General features: G+C 36.7%; 1 protein-coding gene across 4 annotated transcripts in view; it reads right to left on the reverse strand.

The window, feature by feature from the left end:
- The window catches only part of Tent2 (terminal nucleotidyltransferase 2), a 54,222-nt gene that overhangs the window by 21,277 nt on the left and 16,567 nt on the right, over positions 1-16,378 (reverse strand). For 3 of the 4 annotated variants that reach the window (XM_029468580.1, XM_021180433.2, XM_021180431.2), the window contains exons 5-10: positions 10,113-10,227; positions 9,926-10,017; positions 9,044-9,122; positions 6,069-6,138; positions 2,335-2,411; positions 1,870-1,998 (exon numbers count right to left, since the gene is read on the reverse strand). In XM_029468580.1, the coding sequence (XP_029324440.1) occupies positions 1,870-1,998; positions 2,335-2,411; positions 6,069-6,138; positions 9,044-9,122; positions 9,926-10,017; positions 10,113-10,227 (562 nt within the window). The remainder of the gene's footprint in view (positions 1-1,869; positions 1,999-2,334; positions 2,412-6,068; positions 6,139-9,043; positions 9,123-9,925; positions 10,018-10,112; positions 10,228-16,378) is intronic. The other variant, XM_029468581.1, reaches the window with a different exon arrangement.

The following is a 16,378-nucleotide window of genomic DNA, read 5'->3' on the forward strand; positions in this document are numbered from 1 at the left end:
ACCCCGGAGCTCTTGACTATAGCTGCAAATGTATCAAAAGATGGCCTAGTCGACCATCACTACAAAGAGAGGCCCATTGGACTTGCAAACTTTATATGCCCCAGTACAGGGGAACGCCAGGGCCAAAATATGGGAGTGGGTGGGTAGGGGGAAGGGTATGGGGGACTTTTGGGATAGCATTGGAAATGTAAATGAGGAAAATACCTAATTAAAAAAAAAAGAAAAAAAAACATGACTGTAGTATCTATATAGCTTTTACATTAAAATATGCCATAATTAGTTTAACTATTAAATTCTAGAAAGCTCAATTCTTTGTTTTGTTAGTTCAATAAATACTATAAAAGTAGTTTTATATGTATATCTGTTTATTACTGCCTTAGAATAAATTTCTGCAGAAACAAAACAAAACAAAACTAGAGACAAAGTACAGGATCTCTGTTATCTTTTCCAGAATCTAAATGCAGAAGGGACCAAACAACACAGTAAAACTTTTTAAAAATCCTTACACTGGAATAATTAGTTAAGACCACATGATACTGACAGTGATCTATTAGTAAATCACAGTATGGTGGGAAAGGTAACAAAAAGTCAGGGTTCCATCCCGAGCTCATCAGTCTGCACTGTATTCTAGGAAACGTTCATAACTGGAAGTTCTTACAGCTACATTACGAAAAGGTAAAAATTACAAGTGCTTATATATTATAATTTGCCACTAAGCATAGAACGAAAGTATAGCTTTATCAGAGTGACCTCATAAACAAAGCTAACTAATGTGAACTAAAATCTGGAGACCAATCTGGAATGTGCAAGGTGATTTGAAGGTTCATCAGGGGACTAGAGCTTTCTGTATATCCTTAAACCAGGAACAGTCCTCCTCTCTCAGGAAAATGATTTTCTGATTTTGCAGTTCTAAAAGGGATGCACATAAAGGAGCATGGGAAGGAAGGGTAGCCAATCACATTAACCAATTCAACCTGCCAACTACAGGGCAACAGATGTCTCAACCAGGTTACCCTCACGGCCTAGAGGTCAATCTGACAGAACAGCCCAGCAAGCATAAAAGCCAGCTGAGGAGAAGCCAAAGACTGATTATAAGCTTCTTGCCCAACAAGAATAGCATTTAGTTTCTATCTTATGAGCCCTTCCTAGTGCATGAGTGGCCAGAGCCTGCTCCTAAGATCCTCCAACTGCCAGGCTCCACCCACAGAACCCTCTAATGGCCATTAACAGTGTGACCAAAGAGTAGCCAAGCTCTGCCCTACAGAGTAAAATCAGGCTTCAAAATCTCACCAATCCCAGGCCACCCTGAAAAAGTCCACCCCCAAGAAACCCTATGTAAAACCTGCCCCTCACTCCTTCTTTGCTCCCAAGCAGAGGCAGCCACCCTCCTGTATTTCTCCCAATAAATCTCTCATATGAGGTCTGTTGTGTAGTATGACTGTGTGGCTGGTATTCCTTGACTCTCAACTGCCATACCTTTCCCCTCAGAGCTATAACACTTCGATTGGTGGATACCTTTCCCCTCAGAGCTGTAACATGTCTCAAATAAAAAATAGTCTTTCGGAACCCTCATCTGTTGCAAGACAGTGGGATCAACAATACAGTAGTGAAACGTCTCTAAGGATAAAAGTGCAGATAAGAAAACTGTTACAAGATAAAAGCATATTGAAACTTCTTCACAATATTTTCCAAAGAATGAAATTTCTGAAATATTAGTTCAGGATAACAAAACAGGATAAAAAGTTGTACTGACCTTAGACAGAGAACTTTTTAGAACAATGTAAATTATAAACCAGCAAAAAAAGATACTGCAACAAGGTTTATCTGAATTTCAGTTTTAAAAAGTGAAAAAACTCTCAGAATACTTACTTTGTAAATAGTGCAAAACCATCAATACAAGACTATAGCTGCTTAATGTGCCACGACTGGCATCATTGATGTCATGGTGACTTGCCCACTTCTTAATCACCAGCACTAATGGACGAACTCGATTTTCAACTGCAAGTAAAATTAACACTTAAAAATGATCATATCAGTTTCTTTGAAAATGTCTATGATTTCCTAATTCTATGCCACTAAGACCCAGTGCCCTCCTCTATGCTAAAGGCAGTACTGTGCTCACTCTCAATGTGTTACTTACACGCTCACCTTAGTTTCCTTTAAACCACCATTTCCTTAAATACATATAGTAGCATATTATCCAAAAAGCAAGAAACAGTTTAACAAAATACAGGTAATGAAGTACTGCTCTTATTGTAAACATAGTTAAAGGGCCATAGAGAATATAAGAAAACCAGAAGCTGGAGGGTATTTACAAATAAACCAATCACTTACGGTATGCATAAGTTCTGAGAAGGAATGTATTTCTAATTCCAACGGTATTGTTTACATTTAAGTCGAATTCCACACAACTATTTAAAAGAACAAAGGAAAACACACTTCAATACAGATACTTGGAGGTGACCTATTAATTTAACTGCTTCCAATCCATCTACTGATGCAACACAGAATGAAAATCACCACAGACTGCGTTTTTAAAATGAGTCACTAAAGTAGGAATATATACCTCACGTACCATTTATAGTAGTTGGTATGTATTAAAAATATAAACTAAGATTACTATTTAAAAGACTCATAATATATTAATGTTTCTAATTACTCCAAATGAAGTTTTAAAATCTTGTAACCTTTTCTACATAAACAAAATCCCATGACTAAACATTCCTGTGTAAACTATCCCACTAAGTTATATCTTCTCAAAACACAGGCTTACCTATTTTCAAACAAAAAGAAGAAAAAGAAAAAAAAAAAAAGAAAAAGAAAAAGAAAATTCAAGTTTTAAAAAACCAGTATCTAGGGGGCTGGTGAGATGGTTCAGTGGGTAAGAGCACCAACTGCTCTTCCAAAGATACTGAGTTCCAATCCCAGCAACCACATGGTGGCTCACAACCACCCATAATGAGATCTGATACCCTCTTCTGGTGCGTTTAAAGACAGCTACAGTGAACTTATACTAATAAATAAATCTTTAAAAAAAAAAACAGTATCTATACATCATATTCCTTCTAAAAATGGCTGGAAAATTCTATGTTAAATACAGGTTCTGATTATCTAGGAAGAGAAGCACTACTCAAAACATCACCAATGGATGCTTCTTTGAAGCAAAAATACCCAACTCATAACATAGAAAACAGGGCAATTATTGTTACAATCTACAAACAAGGAAGAATTACTTTATATAAATTAGTTCCACTTATGCTCATTTTCTACTGGGTCTAGTTTCTTTTACTGCGACATTGCTCTATGAAAAAGACTTCCAAAAGGGTAAGATGACTCAGCAAGTGAAGATGCTTGTTGCCAAGACTGACCCCATAAATCCAATCCCCAGGACTGAATGGATGAGAGAAGGAAGAGCTGCATATACACGACAGTGTGCTACACATGCACACACATACACTAAGTCAATGTACTCCCCTCTTAAAACACTGTCAAAAATAAAATTCCAGGCCTATGATGGTAATGCATGCCTCTAAGCTAACACTTGGAAAGCCAACACAGAATTAAGAATTTAAGGTCGACTGGGCATGGTGGCGCACGCCTTTAATCCCAGCACTCAGGAGGCAGAGGCAGGTGGATTTCTGAGTTCGAGGCCAGCCTCGTCTGCAAAGTAAGTTCCAGGACAGCCAGGGCTACACAGAGAAACCCTGTCTCGAAAAAACAAAAAAAAAAAAAAAGAATTTAAGGTCAACCAAAATAAATTAGTCTATCAATTAATTAAAATAATTCTTTTCTACATTATTACAAAATCTGAAATTTACCTTTTTTTTCTTGCTTAGGGAGAAAAAAAAATTCTAAAAAGCATCCCCTTATTTCTGTTCGTAATAAATGGATAGTATTACTGCTACAGAGATATACATAGCTTTGGAAAACTTATGGTGACAACAGTTACAGTCTTTATGTCCTCTGCATAACTCAATACATCACAAGCCATGTAGGCAGCAGAGACCTGGAGAATGGCGTCCTTTCAAAGGGGCTGGAGAAACAGGTCAGCAGGTTACTCGCCTGCACACCTAGTGCCCTATGTGAACATTCTCCAGCACTAGCAGGAAAATAATTTTCTAAAAACATGAACTGAATATCCATGATGTTTCCTCCACAGGACTAATCACAGCTTTCTTACGGTGGGCACCAAGGCAACCTAAGTGTCCTCCATGTCCCAAAATGAATTCTGAAACACTGAAAATCCAAGCTTATAAAAGAAAATAGGGGAAATTTTACTTATATGTGCTTATGTTATTCCAAAGTAGTACTTAAATAAAATATACAACAAATTTTAAAAAAAAATTAAGCATAAGACCATTCTTAAACAGTGAAAAAGTACTAACTAGCCTATGAAAAGGGCATTTCTCTACCGTATGAGAAAGCTTTAAACAGAAGGCAGACTGTCTCCTAGCCAAGCTCAGTTGGGAACATAGATATTAGACCAGCCCCAAGTTTTTGCCACACCTTGAACAAAGATAGAAATTTTAGCAAGAAAACAACTCTTAAATATGTACTTCATAACCAACAGAGTTTAACCCTGTGCATCCATGTGCATATAATTCCACTGTAAACACCAAGAAAACCTGCTTTATCACAGTCTTATAATTAAAAAACAGTTTATGGAACTGGAGAGATGGCTCAGTGGTTAAGAGCACTGATTGCTCTTCCGAAGGTCCTGAGTTCAAATCCCAGCAACCACATGGTGGCTCACAACCATCTGCAATGTGATCTGACGCCCTCGTCTGGTATGTCTGAAGACAACTACAGTGTACTCATATACATAAAATAAATAAATCTTAAAAAAAAAAGTTTATACTACATCTTTTCAACAAATTATCAGTCCATACTCAGCTTTTTTTATGTCTGCTTGCCTGTTCATCTGTTTTGAGATAGACACTCACTAGTAGCCCACACTGTATTTGAACTCATCACCCTCCTGCCTCCAACTCCACTGCTATGACTACAACATTTGATTGGACCATTTACATTTTTATATTCAAATATTACATAATATCTTCTAATATAATATTCTTAAGAATAGAACACAGGCTAGGAGAATATAAAGAAAAAGTTAAATTTCTGAAATTGTTTTTACAGTTTTTTGTCTATTATTCCTATACTCTCTGTATCTTTAAGTGAAATATAATTTGTTTAATGATTCCTAAATTACAACAAACCCAATGACATAAATACACACCACATTTTACCAAAGAAGGTATGTTTTGGGGAATGCATTATGTGAGTTTTTAAATTTTAAACTGGGTCCTCCCTGATTGGCCTGGATCTCACTGTATAGACCAGAGGTTCTCAACCTCTGAGTTATAACCACTTTAAAGGCCAAGCTACCCTTTCACAGCAGTAACCCAAGACCATCAGAAAATATAATTCACAACAGTAGCAAAATTACAGTTATGAAGCAGCAATCCCATGTTGGGGTCACCACAACGTGAGGAACTGTATTAAAGGGCTTCAGCATTAGGAAGGTTGAGAACCTAGACCAAGCCTGGAGTCAAACCCACACAAATCAGTGTGCACCATTATGCTGAGGTACAAAAGAATCATTTTAAACCCCAAATTGAATGGTCCCAAATATTCAAAATTCAAGCAGAGTAGCTAAATTCTGTTAAGCATGAAGACTGCTCAGATTATTTCAAAATATAATTTAAAAGACAATGGGTGTAGAGGAACACACCTACAATCCCATTATTCAGGAAGTGGAAGCAGAAGAATCCAAAGTTCAGGGCTGTCCTTAGGTATCTAATAATTCACAGCCAGCCTGATTCACGAGACTGTCTCAAGAAGAAGAAAATAGGAGGAGGAGGAGGAAGAAAAGGAGGAAGAGGAAGAGAAGAAGGAGAGGAAGAAGGAGGAGGAAGAGATTATTTAGAACATTATTTCTCAAACCGTGAAGAGAAGCAGCTGTGCTGTAGTAACACTGATTTCTTGGCTATCCACATTAGGTGACGAGCCAACATTAATCTAAAGCACCTGAAAAAAGCGGGGTGGGCTGGTTGGTAATTATTTACCTGACTTTATCCCTGAACTTCACAATTGGCACTTTTGCACGAATCAGCTGAGGTCTCTCAATATAGCCAGCTGAAGAAGAAAAGATAATGTGAGTATCTGCCAATGTTTCCCATTCATAATGTTCCAGTGCACAATTTTAAAAGTAGTATTTTAATAAACTAAACCAACTTAAGAACAAGCATACTGTCCTTGAAAGTGAAGAATAAGGACACTAAGTGAGTTCTAGGAAGCCAGGGCTACACAGTGAGACCCTGTAAGGGAAGGAAGAAAGGAAGGAAGAGTGGAAAGTGACTTCCAGGAAACATGGACTGCACAGTGAGAGACCCTGTCAAATGGGGTGGGGGTAGGGGCAAGGAATGGAAATCAAGAGAAGGAAAAGGAGGAAAGAAAGGAGGACAGACAGACATCAAGTCCTTGTAAGAGCCGGGCGTGGTGGTGCATGCCTTTGATCCCAGCACTTGGGAGGCAGAAACAGGCGAATTTCTGAGTTTGAGGCCAGCCTGGTCTACAGAGTGAGTTCCAGGACAGCCAGGGCTACACAGAGAAACCCTGTCTCGAAAAACCACAAAAAAAAAAAAAAAAAAGAATTGCCTATACTATTTAAAGGGCTTTAAGGTTTTTTTGTTTTCAAAAACACAATCTAGTACATAGTAGTATCTGTATAAAGACATTCATTGGAAAATCTGAGTGCAAAAATAGCTAAAAGTCAGGAAATTGCTAAATTCTGGTATGACAAATAATAAGAAACGGTAACCACAGATCTCAGTTATAATGCTCAAATGCTCGCAAATTGGTGAGCCAAGAATAGATTCAATTATGTATGATCTCAAAGAGGATAAAACATATAAACACATTTTTAATTTCATCAAGGGAATAAAGAATATGTTGTAGAAAATAATACATGTAAATTGCAGAAAATTAGAACTGCAGAGGTTAAGAGCACAAACCGCTCTTTCAGAGGACCTGAGTTCAGACCTGAGTTCACCCACATCTGAGTGCTAATCACAGCTTGCACCTCCAGCCCCAGAAAATCCAATGCCCTCTTCTGGTCTCCACAGCACCTGCACTTTTGTGCACACACCCAAACACAGACAGATAATTAAAAAGAGAAATACTTTTTTGGAAAAAAATTGCAAACCTTTATCACATGAACAATGTTCTAATTTTTAACTATAGAAAAGGACAAAACCGGATTTAAAAACAAAAACTAAAAGCATTGTTATGTTTTTGGTAGGGAGGGTAGTTTCATGTTTTCCTTCATGTACGTATGTAAGTGAGTCCATGTGTGTGGAGCCCAGAGGTCACAACCCAGAATTTTCTTCTATATTTTTCCAACTTTTTTTTAAGATTAAAAATAAATGTCAGTCGGGCGTGGTGGTGCACACCTTTAACCCTGGCACTTGGGAGGCAGAGGCAGGCGAATTTCTGAGTTCAAGGCCAGCCTGGTCTACAGAGGGAGTTCCAGGACAGCCAGGGCTACACAGAGAAACCCTGTCTCAAAAAAAAAAAAAAAAAAAAGTCAGTAAAATCTTATGCCCAATAACTGGACAGAATGGGTGGTCATAGCCAAGATCCTCCTGTCTCTATGCCACTCCTGACCCCAATGCTGGGTTACAGATATAAACTACTACATGCAGCATGTTTTACATGGGTACTAGAGATTTGAACTCAGGTCCTGATGTTTATACAGCGGGCACTTCATCTATTAAGCTTTACCCCAGACCCCTGTTTATTAGGCTTACCATGGTAGGAATGATTAAAAAATCCACTGACAGTATGAATTATTCCTTTATAGGTGAAATAACATATCAACTCCAATGAATAACTTAATTTTTCCTACAGCAGATCTAAACTATTCAAGGACAGTGACTTGTTACTTGACTTTATATTTCCCAATTCATAGCCTTGTACATAAATAAGTATCTGTTTAAAGTGATGGACAAAAATCTCTCCAGCATCACAAAATTCTTTAACATTCGATTGAAATTCAAAGTAAAGTATATGACAGATTAGTATAGGCTAAAATTTAGTGAGTTCATTTAAGAGTAAAATCTTACAATTAAATGTCCTAAATCAACAATTTTGCTTTCTTTGGGAGTAATACATTTAAGCCTCATGTTTAGAGCTCACAGTTGTAATATAAGTAAAGATGTGTACTATTGCAAAATAGATAAAGTTCGTCCCTTACAATTATTGTAAGCCCCTCAAGGCACACAAATGGCCAGGCCGAGGAGACCTCAATCCACCAGTCCCCAACCCCCAGAATACTCTAAAGGCCATGATGGCTGGACCCAGCTCCTTGACACCCAGTTGCTCCCAAGAAGAGGCAGCCACCCTCCTATGTTTCTCCCAATAAACCTCTTGTATGAGGATTGTTGTGCATCTTGACTTTGTGGTACTCTGTGGTTCCCAATTGCCAGGATACCCTTCCCCTAAGAGCTGTAACACACCTGTAACACTATTTCTATTTTTTTTGTTTGTTTGTTTGTTGGTTTTTGGCTACTCACATACTTTCATTACAGCTAGCTGTTCTTTCATGCCTACCTTCCTAAGCATCTAAAACCTTTTGAGAAAAAAGAAGCTTATATATATTAAAATCTTAAGATGCCTTCAATAGAATACTTTTCAAGTAAATTCAATGATTTGCTGAATTATGCTTTTAAAACAAAAGCTAAAAGCCAAAAGTTAAAAGAAGACAAAAGATAGGTGATACACACCTATCACTCCAGAACTCAGGCTGAGGCAGGAGAAACATAAGTTCAAGGATACCCTAGGATACAGATATAGATATAGACATAGATATGGATACCAAGACCCTATCTTAAAAAGGAAAACAAAAGAAGTTTAAAAAAATTTAGTTGGAAGAAAACAACCCACATTATATCTATTCTCATCAGAAAATAAACAATTCTTACCAGAACAATTAAGTGACCAATTTAAATAATAGTACCATGAGAAGGCGTATGAGACTTACACAGTCTAGTACAGAAGTGCTTATGGACTAAGGTGAGTATATGTCGTGCTTCAGTCTTCTGATTTACCTGGAAAAAACACTGAAAAGTTAAAGTGTTTTTTCATTATTTTTCTTAGCTTGGAGTTTGATTTTTTTTTTCTTAAAAGTAACACAATAACAAAACACAAACAGCGAAGCATGTATTTTTCTTTCAAGTTACTTTTCAGAATATACACTACAAAAGTCAACCCTCAATGCTGTCTTTCATATCCATATTCCATATCTCAGCAACTACAAGAGGCTGTGTTGAGTAAGTCTACTGAATACCTATTATGATAGTACTAAGATATATTCAAAAGATCAGTTAACAAGAAATTAAAATAAATATAATCCTAAATAACACAAATGGTTGTTAATAAAAATAAAAGCAAAAGTTGTTAAGGTTAATAAATCACAATAGTCTAAACTTCACTGAAGCCTCATCCCTCACCCCCAGAAAAACTCAAAGCCCACAGCATTTTCAAGGGGGATGGAATTAAGATTTAAAAAGGGAACCACTAAGAATCCAAAGGAAAGGAAAAATATCAAGAAGATAAATACTACTACATGCTTTGCTTTACATACAGCATCCTGATAAACACTCAACCGGGTGATATTTCATACTAAGAGGTGTCGCTTGAAAAACCAAAGAAGAGCTAGCTCAAATCAACAGCTCAAAACCAATTACTGCTAGAGCTGTTCTCATGCACACCATGCTAGTGGTGCCTTACATGTGTGGGGCAGGGGAAGAGGTCTTTCTGGAACTAGAGTAAACAGAAAATTCAAATAATTAACATAAACCAAGGTCTACTCCTTTACTGGTATATCATAATAAATGACTTTTAATCATGTCTCATCACTTACTGGTTCTTCTTTAACAACTAAGCATAAATCGCCATCACTGCTTCGGGCACCAAATCCATTCAAAGATGATCCAACCAGAAAAAGTCTGCTTTCTAGAGGAGCAGAAGAAAGCCACTGTAAGAAATTGTGCAGGTATAAACAGGTCACACAGAGAGCAAAGGCGAGAAGGCAGAGAAGGCAGACGTACGTGGGAAGAGCAGCTGGATCTCTCTCTGCAGCTGTGCTCTACAGAGTTCTTTCTTCTTCAAGTCACTTGCTTGCTGCTGACAAGTTTCAAACAACTCTAGTATCTGCTGACTCAACTTGAATACACCACAAAAGAAAACAAAAGCAAAACATTTGTTCAGAAACTTATAACTACTGGACTAAGCAATATAAATTAATACTGACAGGATTTTAAAAGTAAATACATATTATCTTCTTAATACTTTCTGATTCAAAGCTACTGTTATTCAAATACAAAGAATGGCCTGGAAAACTATACGTATATTTTATAAAATAAAATGCTATGTAAGTGACAGAAGAGTAGTCAGATAACTCATAAGGAGTATCATTATGGCTCATCAAACCAAAACCCTTCCATCACTGTCTGCTTTTATGTGCACCATGAAAAGAGGATAAAATTGTATGCTTTTAAGAGTCAGGAAACCAAGTGAATAAGAATATGAAAAAGTAAGAATATGCAACAGGAACCATATACACATGACATATTCTAAAATATTCACTACAGGTCCCTTTCGAGAAGTTTGCTCAACCTCTAACAGTCACACTGTGGAATAATACTGCATGGAACAGATTTTAGGAAGTCCCCGGTCTTTTATATTCACATAAACTATCCTCTACCTTTCATAGCTTTCTTGGAACCCTGATGTCTTGAGATGAGGTTGGCCTCTGCTGATCTTCCTTTGTTTAGGCACCTACGTAGTTAACATTATCCCTTCACACCAACTCTCCCTGTCACATAGGATGATAGGACGGTAAGTGATACCCTTATATGTACTGAGCTACATGTATCACAACATAGTCTTCTGAATTTTTTTTACTATAATATCTTTCACTGGTATACTCTAATTCCCTGTTCAACTCATTTTCTTATCACCCCTACCTCGAAAATATCTTCTCTAGACCTAGTGAGGAATTCCTTGAGACCTCCTTTTTCTCCCAACCCATCAGCACCTAAGTGATCCTGATGTCCTTCCCTATACATCCACTATCCCAGAATGCATCTCTGAACTCCTCTGTTATATCATGGACTAGCAAGATTATCCCTCATGCTCTAATTCCTGTGCTGCAAAATCTCTACCTGAAGGCAATACAACACTACCTTCTCTCTAAAATTTAAATCTAACATATACAGAAAGACAAAACTAAGCTTTTTAGAAAGTAGAGTCTTTCAAATGTATGGTGTAAGGGTTGGCCTAGCTTCGTATCCTTAGCCTTTATTCTGATGTCTCTGGTTAATACTGTTCCCACTTGTCACTACTCCATTCCAAAATGTTTACTGCCTTCTTCAAGGCCCCTAAACTTACTTTCTCTTGCAGATAAGCTCACATTAAAATTTTCTAAGAAAAGCCAAGCGTAGTTGTGCACATCTGCAAATCCCAGCACTCAGAAGATGAAGGTAGGAGGATCAGGAGTTCAAGGCCATCCTTTGCTTCATAGGGAATTCCAGAACAGCCTAGGCTACATGAGACCCTGTCTCAAAGAAAAAAGGGAAAAACCTAAGAAAATTAAAAATACCAGATTCAATTCTTCATCTTGCTTAGACTTACAAATTAATATTACTGAAGGAAATCTCACCTATTTCCTTCTTGCTCTGTTCAAATCTATTCCCTCTACCAATACTTTTATATCCAATCCTGCTGTGCCTCAGGAGCACAAGCAACTCCATCAATTCTTAATCTCTTTGTTTTTCAGCTTCTCCTTCTTTGGCCTCCCCATAGTCTATTTATAACCAGCCAAAAGTCTCATTTAAGATGTTATTTTTTTTTAATATCATATTCAGAGAGCTGTTGACAACTTGACCATGAAACTGCCATGATTTTTTAAAAAAAAAAAATCTGTAAATACTTGCCCCACAAAAAGAGACAGAACAACCAGGAGAATAAAGTAGATTAAACTAAACCAAAACCAAACACTGGCAACAAATACACATAAACGACTGAGTTTCCTCCATGAACCCCTTTCTGACCTGTAAAGGTCAAACTCTAACACCAGATTGCCACAGTATCAAAACAGTGAACAGAAGGAAAGGGAAACAGCGCTAGGACAGCCCTTGAATCCAATACTCAGAGATCAAATGGTCTCTAGCTACTACTGCTTTTTGTTTCTTTCCCTCCAAACTAAAGGTTCACTGTTGATGTAGAATACAATTGATGTAGTATACAATTCTAGTAGAAACCTTCTCAAGCTATAATTTAAAAGCAAATGCAAGAAGTCCTTTGAAAGTTCAAGGACTTTAAAGGAAAGTCCCTTGTATAACAATCAAAAACTTGTCAGGCACTGAAATCTAAACAGAGCAAAGCCATGAGAAACAGAGGAAAGGTCTAGAATGATTCTGAGTACTGAACGTATTTGATAATGTTTGGGAACTATTTTGGTTACCGTAACAGGGGCAGAGTTATGTAACTAGCCTCAAAAGACAAGGGATACCACTAACCATCCTACAGGACATAAGGTTACCTGTCCCCTGGGAATATCTGATCTAAAGCACCAGTGATAGAAAAACCAAAGTTCCTGCTCTAGACAAAGAAGTGAAACAGAGACAGAGCCTGGAGTTGTGAGGCTGACCTGCCCAACTTTCTCCATCTCAAAGCAGCACAGAAGTAGCCATCTTAATCAAACACACACACACACACATTGACTGAGAGAGAGAAAGAGAGAGAGAGAGAGAGAGAGAGAGAGAGAGAGAAAGGGGGTGGAGAAAGAGAAGAGAAAGAGAGAACTAAAAACTAAAATCTCAGGAAGAAAAGGAATAAAATTTAAAAGAATTAAAAAAAAAAGAGGTTTGAGAATAATACCTGAAAAAGATGTGAAATAATTTCCATAATGTTTTTCTAAGAAAAGAATGAACAGAGAAACATTGCTAAGATAAAGCACATTTCCATGGAGACATGAGGACATTTTAACATTTTTAAAGGCCTTTTCTCATTTTAATTCACTGGGAAGATAACAATTTAAATCATACATATGAACACTAAAAATTTTATTTTAGAAAAAATTTATGACAGCAGCAAAGTATATGAAATTATTGATAAATCTATTTTTCAAAAGTTATGCAGAACATATAGACTGGAATTCACAAATACTGACATGAGAGACATCTGAGTATGTGAGGAGTAAGTCTGGTATGCTCAAGGTCTGTCCTCCCAGCACTTGGGAGGCAGAAGTGATATGAGTTTGAGGTCAGTAGGGTCTACAGAGTGATGCCCTATCTCAAAACAAAAATAAAATATGCCATACTAACAAAACTACTGGTAGATATATCAATTCTCCTGAGAGGATATGTAGATATAGTAATTTTTTAAAAAGCAGAAGGCTTCTTTCTAGAAATTAGAAAATGTGTTTTGGAAAAGTGAAAGATCAAGAACAGTCGGAGGAGAAAAAAGAAGCTAAAGAGATACAGCAGTACTGTCAAGGAAAAAAGAGAAATAAACATATGTTCATGACTAACACATGACAACCAGAACCTAACCCAAAACTAAAAAGAGGGAGAAGTATGGACTAAACTAAGATTGGTCATAGGATATGATCAGTTGGCATATTATACTAGTATAATATTGGAATGGTTAAAGCTGAAAGACTTACAGTATTGATTACATTTTATGTACATAGTTTGCTATTTGCTATAACAAGAAGATACAGGCACCCAAGTTTGTAATAAATTCAGTAAAAATGGCTAGTATAAAAGTTTTAATATCACATAAAGATTAGATTTTATTTATCTGGAAGGTTGATAAACTAGAACCCGCAGGCCAAATACAGCTTCCAGTCTGTAATATATGAACAAGTTAAATTATTTTCACATTTTATTAACTGGAGGGAAAAAAGCAAATAGCCCAAATAGCTTGACTGCTTAGAATATTTGTTATCTGGTCTTAAAAAAAAAACAAAAAAAACAAAAAAACAATGCTTGCTAATTGAAGTAGAAGCAAGTAACCCCAGTCATCACAGTGGGTAGAGTATCTGTTGCATAACACAATGAGGAAACTATAACAATGCTGAAATGAAATTTACTGTGGTTATATGTGAGCCAAAATGGTGCATATTTGTAATCCCAGCACTCAGGAAGCTAAGGCTGGAGGGCTGTGAATTTGAAGCCCCCCTGAGCCACAAAGCAGAGTCCTATCTATCCATAATCCTTATGCACTATAACACATATCATTTTCCCTGCCATCTGTTACAACTTAATGCTGCAGTATCTCTTATCCAGATACATTAACAACCTAAGATGACAGTTCACCTTCAAGGCCACCTCATTCTAAACAACTCTATTCTGCAAAAAATTATCATCCAAAAAATATAAATTCACAGTGTTATTTGATCTTTTCAAAAACTTTCAATGTCATTTGATTACACATTCAAGGACTCAAATGACTGCCTAATTAACTCACATTAAATACTGTATTCACTATACACTTTATAGGAGTAACATGTAATTGGTGATCACACTGCTAGCAACAATAGTCACTCAGTAAAATTATTAGTAATTACTGTCACAGATCATGTGATATTACAGCCGGGTCTCACAATGGGATCTCCCTATTTTTGACTCTAAGCATATTAAACTCCTCCTCTCTGCATTTCTAAAGACACAGGTCAAATCTTGGTTTTAACACTTAATAGGTAAGACTTCAAGCTAACTATTTAACTCTCTGAACTTAATCAAATTTAGTACCATAGCTATATGCCACTAGGATGTTGAAAGAATAAATATAACATGAGAACTATCAACAGAGCAGTGACACTGGTAAACAGCTGTTTCCTGGAAGAGTGAGCAGCATTTAAGCTAGGCATGATAGCACACACCTGTAATCTGAGCTTTGAGAAAGCAGAACCAGGAGGAGCATGAGTTCAAAACCAGCTATGCTACACAGGGAGATCCTATCTCCAAAACTTGTCACTTACAAGAACAAACAGAACCGCTTTCCTTCTTTTTCCTCACAAAAAGGCAAAAATAAAGTTATCACTCAAAGAAATAGGTTCAACTACAAAATCTATCTTTACTTTTCTGGGGGAAACACCTTAGTTCCAAAGATAGTACATTTGTGAGAAATTTTTTTATATGACTAAGCAAAACAGATATGGAATCTTATCTTATATGATTTATTAACAACTAAAATGAATTATACTTTATCAAATTTACAAATAATCAACGTATGCCTAGGCTACATGTAAAAGTAAGTTCTTTGGTTTGCCCTATTAGCCTAATACAAACATAAATATATCCAAAATTATTCCAATATCTATGCATAATAAACCCATTTTTAAATGTCCTACTAGCATGCATACGTTTAAAATCCATATATAGTAACTACATTCAGAGAATTCACTGCATTTGCCTTATAACATAGGCTTTCACAATATGGTATCAAGAGTTAAATTTAGAAAGTAAAACAAAGAAAGAATGAAGGGATGAGGGGAAAGCAGCACAGCACCCCACATTGGTATTTTCATTTTGCTTTCTCATCTTTCTCATTGATTTTTGTCTGCTTGTTCCTACTTCATAATAAGGAAACTGGTGGCATAGAAGGGATAAAGTATTGGGGCAGATGAACCAGCCATTGGAAAACACAGATGGAGCCTACTTCCTACCATATATATAAATTAATTACAAATGGATCAAAGTCCTAAATATAAGGAATAAAAGTAAAAATTCTTAGAGCACATTCTAACACTCAGGAGAATTATGTGACTTCAAGGAAAGCCTGGTCTATTTATCAAGTTTCAGGCTAGCTAGAGCTACATAATAAGACACTGTTGATAGGTAGGTAGGTAAGTAGGTGGGTGGGTGGGTGGGTGGATGGATGGTACATTGCGATTTTGTACCTCAATACATGGGCATCAATATTCAAGATACTGTACTGAAAGATGGTTTCTGAGATTCAACACTAATAGCCAAAGAAATCAACCAAAGAAAAACTAATAAACTTAACCACCAAAAAATGAATAATTTTTGTGCTTTAGAAGACATCAAAATAAATCTAAAAATACAATCACAGAAAGACAAAACATTTGCAAATCATCTATCTGGTAAGAGCTACTACTTAGAATATATAAAAATAATTCTTACAGTTCAGTAATAAAAAGACAATCTACTAAAATCTGGACAAAGAATCTTAATGGACACCTCCTCCAAGGAACACACAAATGTCCACCAAGTAAAAAATGAGATGCTAAGCCAGGCGGTGGTGGCGCACGCCTTTGATCCTAGCACTTGGGAGGCAGAGGCAG

This window comes from Mus caroli, chromosome 13, assembly GCF_900094665.2.
Source record: "Mus caroli chromosome 13, CAROLI_EIJ_v1.1, whole genome shotgun sequence".
Taxonomy (NCBI): Eukaryota; Metazoa; Chordata; class Mammalia; order Rodentia; family Muridae; genus Mus; species Mus caroli.